This window comes from Macadamia integrifolia, chromosome 11 (assembly GCF_013358625.1).
Source record: "Macadamia integrifolia cultivar HAES 741 chromosome 11, SCU_Mint_v3, whole genome shotgun sequence".
NCBI lineage: Eukaryota > Viridiplantae > Streptophyta > Magnoliopsida > Proteales > Proteaceae > Macadamia > Macadamia integrifolia.
Window position 1 is genome coordinate 13,330,140 of NC_056567.1, and position 5,622 is coordinate 13,335,761.

The 5,622-nt window shown below is 37.5% G+C and overlaps 1 protein-coding gene across 1 annotated transcript; it reads right to left on the minus strand.

Annotated features, from left to right (window-relative positions):
• Window positions 1-312: 312 nt before the first annotated feature.
• LOC122092751 (cytochrome P450 710A11-like) lies at window positions 313-2,079 on the minus strand. Its single transcript, XM_042663027.1, has one exon. It carries the CDS (start codon window positions 1,960-1,962, stop codon window positions 445-447), a length of 1,518 nt encoding a protein of 505 aa, XP_042518961.1. The 5' UTR covers window positions 1,963-2,079; the 3' UTR covers window positions 313-444.
• Window positions 2,080-5,622: the final 3,543 nt, after the last annotated feature.

Here is a 5,622-nt window from a genome sequence, read left to right on the forward strand (position 1 = left end):
GATGTTTCCATTTGACATCATTTTAACCTTTTCAAAAAAAAAAAAAAAAAGAACAAAGTAAGTAAAAATGAGAAAGGGTTTATTGTGGATACTTAATTAAGAATAATTAAAATGTTCATTCAAAACAAAACTTTTGATATAAATACTAAAAAAAGTTAAAATTAGAAGTAAAATCAATTAAAAGTGAAAGCAAATCAAACAATTTTCCAATGAATTATGGACTATGACAATATATAAACCACCAACCAATTTTTGTTTGTTTTCCCACCAAACCCTAACAATGCAACCCCAAACAAAGAATATCACCCTCTATCGTTTTTAGCAAGAAAAAAAAAAAAGAAAAAAAATCACCCTCTATCGTATCTATACACAGTTACACACTTGTCCAAACTCCAATTGAAGGAATAATAGAAGGACACTTTCGTCACTTCACCGCATACACAATTACATGAAGGAAGGGCAATTTGCACACCTCGAGGATAGGTAAACCAGGCAATCATCCTTAGGACAGATGGTGGGGACATATGAGATGTCATCACAGCCGTGCGTTCGGTGCCTCTTAAAGTCGATCAGCGACGTGAACATAGCAATAAACAGCACGAGATGATTAATCGCATACCTCTGCCCCACGCACTGGTGGGCCCCAGATCCAAAAGCCAAGAAATTCCTCCTATATAACTTGTCCTCCTTCCGCTCCTCCGAGAATCGGTCCGGGTCGAACCGTTCCGGTTCAGCGAATCCCTGAAACGACGACTCGAACACAGAAGGGAACACTATGGTTCCTTTAGGAATCGTGTAAGTCTCCGACAAAGCAAAATCCTCGCCGGCAATGTGAGGCACCAGAGTTGCCGGAGGACGAAACCTCACAACCTCACGCGCCACCGCCTCAGTATACTTCATCTCTCTGAGCTGCTCAGCCGTGATGAGAGCGCCAGATTCAGGAGTCCAAATTGCAGAGACCTCTTCTCTGACCTTCTGCAACACTTGAGGGTGTGAATCCAAGAGAGTCACAGCCCATAACAGAGAAGATGTCGAAGCGTCTTGGGCTGCGAATAGGAAGTCGAAAAGGTGGCCACCAATCTCGATATCATCGGAAAAAGGTGCTTTTTCGCCGGATTCCGCCGCTGCATTTATCTCCTTCACTGTCTCTTGCATCCAGAAATCAACCAGACAGGAGGGTTCTTGTCCCTTCATCATCTTCGCTTTGCTCTGACCTGCACAAACAGCTAGGGTTTCACAAAGCCTCTTGACGGCGAATCTCGCCTTCCAGAACCCAAATCCAGGGAGATCGATCGGTAATTTCATCAATCCAGCATTGAATAGAGTGTAATCTCTGTTGAAATTCTCTCGAGCCTCGGCACTCAAGTAAGGACCCACAAAGACCGTCTGAGAGGTCTCCAGATTCATGTCACGACAGAGAAGACGAAGAGCTATGGGCTTAGAACGATTACTGGAACAGAGAGACTCCCATCGTTTTAGGTGTTCGAAAATGATCTTCTGCTGCAAATAGATGTAGGTTGAGAGGGCTTTGGGGGTGAAATTTGGGGCAATCCGACGGCGAAGATCCTTGTGATCGTGACCCATCATGTAGATGAGATTGTGTTCACCAAATAGCTTTTTACCAAACGGATGGCCGATGAGGTGGAAGGCATCAGGGCGAACGTTGGCGAAGACCTTGTGAGAAAGATCGGAGCTTCGGATGAAGACGATGAAGCGACCGATGACGTAATTGGCTGAGATACCCAGAGAGCTTGATTTAGCGAAGGATGCTTGGAGGTCCCAGAAATTTGTTGGGTTACGAACCAGAGAGATTGCGTTACCCAGAAAAGGAAACACAAGCAGAGGACCTGGGATGGTTCGCCTTTTTCTCAAGTAACTGATTTGCTCCAGGAGGATCAGAAAGACAATCAAGGAGATGAGGAAGGGAATTAACAGTGCCAAGCTGCTCCATATGGAATCCATGGCGGAAGGACACAATTAAGAAGAAGCTGTAAATTGGTTCAAATGAGAAAATTTGGGAATATATAAGAAGGAACAATGTCAAATTCAAAACAACTTTGGCGTTTGAACTTCAAAGAGAGTGAATAGAATAGAATCTAGAAGAAGAAAAAAAAAACTGCTCAAAGAATCAACTTGAGCAGTCAAATTTGAGGAAAGTAAAGGGAAGAAAGAGCCGTCACTGAAACAAAACCAGGCCGAGCCTTTGAGAAAGAGAGAGGACTATACAAAAGAATCCCTGACGCGGGAAAACGAAAGGGAGACGAAGAGGTTTAAAGGGCACGGGGAAGAGTTGGGTTAGAGGTGGGGCCACAGCCAAGTGGTAAGCGTTGGATGGATTATGCTTAGGTTCAATGGGATGAATTTATAAATGAGGATCCAACACTTACTCCTTTTGTTTCATATATATGATCCGTTAGTCGTATTATCATTTGATCTTATGAGATCGTATCTAACATTTGTCCTATATTTTACCATTATAAGAATAAAATAAAATAAAATATATTTAAAAACAAAAAACCAGGTGTTGAATGCTAATTCAACAAGGTGATTGTACCTTTTTCAATTTTTTTTTCCTCACATGTAAGACGGAAATCAATGAATGTCATGGCAAATTACTTTCGGTATTTGGGAAGAATATAAACGGAAAAGAGTTTGCTGTCTTAAACCATTTATTGGTGTTATTGATGGGCGGCAAAAGAGGCGGCTGGGCCGGTATGCTTATTCGGATTTGGGATTTTCATTGAAAGATTCTTATATTCCCAAGTCAGAATTCAAAAGCCATATCTTTCTCCTTTGGACCTTCATTTAACCGGATTAACAACTTTCAATCTCACCAATCATCACCATAGTTAATAAAATATGCGTATTATATGCGTATAATACGTGCATCCAAACGTTTAATACAAAAGTTCATAATTTAATGTATTAATCTTAAAAAACCGTTTCATATACAGATTTTAAAGATAATCGTATTATACACAAATAATACTCGTATAACATACTCAATAAAACTTTTGGATTAAAAAAAATGAGATTAACCCAATGAGCCAAATCTCGATTCCAAACCCTTGTCTTCTATCAGGAATCCGAATTGATCGAAACTATAACCCTTTTTCTTCCCTCATCTAAGTTAACCAGAAAAATGAGGAACCCTTGCCCCAGTCACCCCTTCTCCACCATCTCCGTTCTCAGCGGCCAGAGACTAAGGGCGATAGGCAAGACATCAATACCCCTTGCTCTCGTTCTCTTCTCCATTTTCTCTTCCCATCAATTGTTGAAAACCCAATCAACCCTTCCTCTTCTCCGTTTCTCTTCCCATTGGTAGTTGAAAATCCAATCGAGGACGATTGCATCTGCAAATAAATTTTAACGAGAAGCAAGAAAGATTCAAAAGAGATGACCCACATGGACAAAGATGGCCAAGGGCGGAGTTCTCCAAAATGGGTTGAAATGAAAACCTTTATAGGAAATTTAGCATACAACCGCCATTTGAATTAGACAGACAATTATTTACAAACATAGCTACAGCTGGACAATGTGAAGAATTAGAAAGAGGGAAATGACACAGGTGTTCTCCTCCCACTGTTCTTGCAATACTGCATCTAAGAAATCAATGGAGTTGAAGAGAGGAGGTTCTTGAGCCTTAAAATTGATCCGTGATCGGTCTTAGATTATAACCCCATGAAAATTTCAAGAAAATCCAAGCGCATCTCTGGGATGAACGATTGCAAACACTTATTCTCTATCTTCTTGAATCTTGTTTTATACCAAGAAGAATAAGAGAACATGTAAAAGTTATTAGACGAGATGAGGTTTGATTCTTAGTTCTTTCTACCAAACCCTTTTTAGGGGTTAAATTTAATTAATATTAAATGTGAAAATTCAAAAGAATGAGAAATGATTTCAAATTGAAAAATCAGATTGGATTTAAGTATCCATAAAAGCATGATAGATTAAAATTTAATTTCAAACAATCATTTTTAGTCCGGAATTTTTGCTCCCGGATTTTTACAAAGTAATCATATTAAATGCGTTTTAAACACGTACCATATCATTGCCGTACGTGTTTTATTGCACTGGATTTTTTGAAACATATTGTTACTGTGTGGTCCATTTAATTGCTGTACGTGTCCGTTCCCATATTATTTCCGTCTTTGAACTTACTAACTATAATCACCACCATAGTTTAAAAAAAAAAAAAAGGATTAAATTGAGTTACACCAGTCAAAATTGATCCTAATTCTTTTCTGATCCTAAGATTGATCTCGAATTTTAATACTTTAATTACTACTCAGCATAGGTTTAGTTATGTTCATATGATATCAATAATATCAATTTCAAACCAAACCAAAATTGAACGTTTTAAATCATATTGAATGGAATAAGAATCAGTACAATTTAATATAACAAAAAAAATGAATCTTATTCAGTATGATATGATTTCAGTATTTAAAAAACCATATGGTATAAATCGAACCATATTAAATTATTTATTCCCAAATCGAACCAAATATACATATATATTATAAAGAACCATTTATACAAACAAATATAAAAAACCGAACCGATTGGATACTATTTTTTTGTTAACCATGGTGTCCGGATTAGCTTACGTTGTGCACTTTGACTAATCTTTACGAGACTAACGTAGTAATTCATCACTACGATTTTCACTTAAATCGTAGATATATAGATAGAAAATTAATCTTGAGACCATACATCTATCCACATAATATCTAATTCATCCTAATTATCTGAGCACACATGAATAGTTGAAGCGTTTGGATTACTTCAGTACTTAACAGTGCAAGGTTATCTTCTTCTTCTTCTTTTTTTTTTTTTTTTTTTTTTTTTTTTTTTTTTTAATGAAAACTAAAAGTGCATGGTTCTCTTGTCTCCTGCTCCTAAAAGCGTACAAAATATTCAAAACCGTCGCACTTGTTGGCCTTATGACGTGAGGCGTGATACTCCATTAGCAAAGAAAAACGAAAAGTGAGGGGTGATGTTCAATTTGACTATTTGAAAATTTTTTTTTTTTTCCCCATGTTCTGCTGCGTATGTCATGCAATTCGTTTCTCTTCACCTACAGTAGATGACTGCATGGTTGCCCCTGTCGTCATATGTTGTAGTTGGATGCTTAGACTGGACTCTGATGGTAATGAGACTTCGTCCAATCTTGGGTGAAAGAGAATCTTGCTCCCAAAGCATACGCTACATAATTTGTGAATAATAAAGTTTCGGGAAATAAATTCTTATCTCGCTAACATAGGTACACATCAATGTGTAGGTCAATGGGATAAAATGTTGGAACATCTTAAGTTCATAGTAAAGCGGGGGCAACATGGTATTTTCTCTATAAAAGAAAATTAATTTTTTTAAGAGAATAATTAATTAATTTAGTGAAGTTTGAAAAATTGCCACGTGGTAGGTGGATAATCGTAAGAGTTGGTGGATAATGTTAAATAAAGGCAATCTGAATGTCATTGGATTACTCAATTTTAAATTTAATATGAGCAGGCATGGGTGTAAATGGATCAGATACAGTGCAGACATCCATAATGTCTTCATGTCCGATCCGATAAGGAATTTAACATATTTGCATGTCCTATCAAATATTCACCA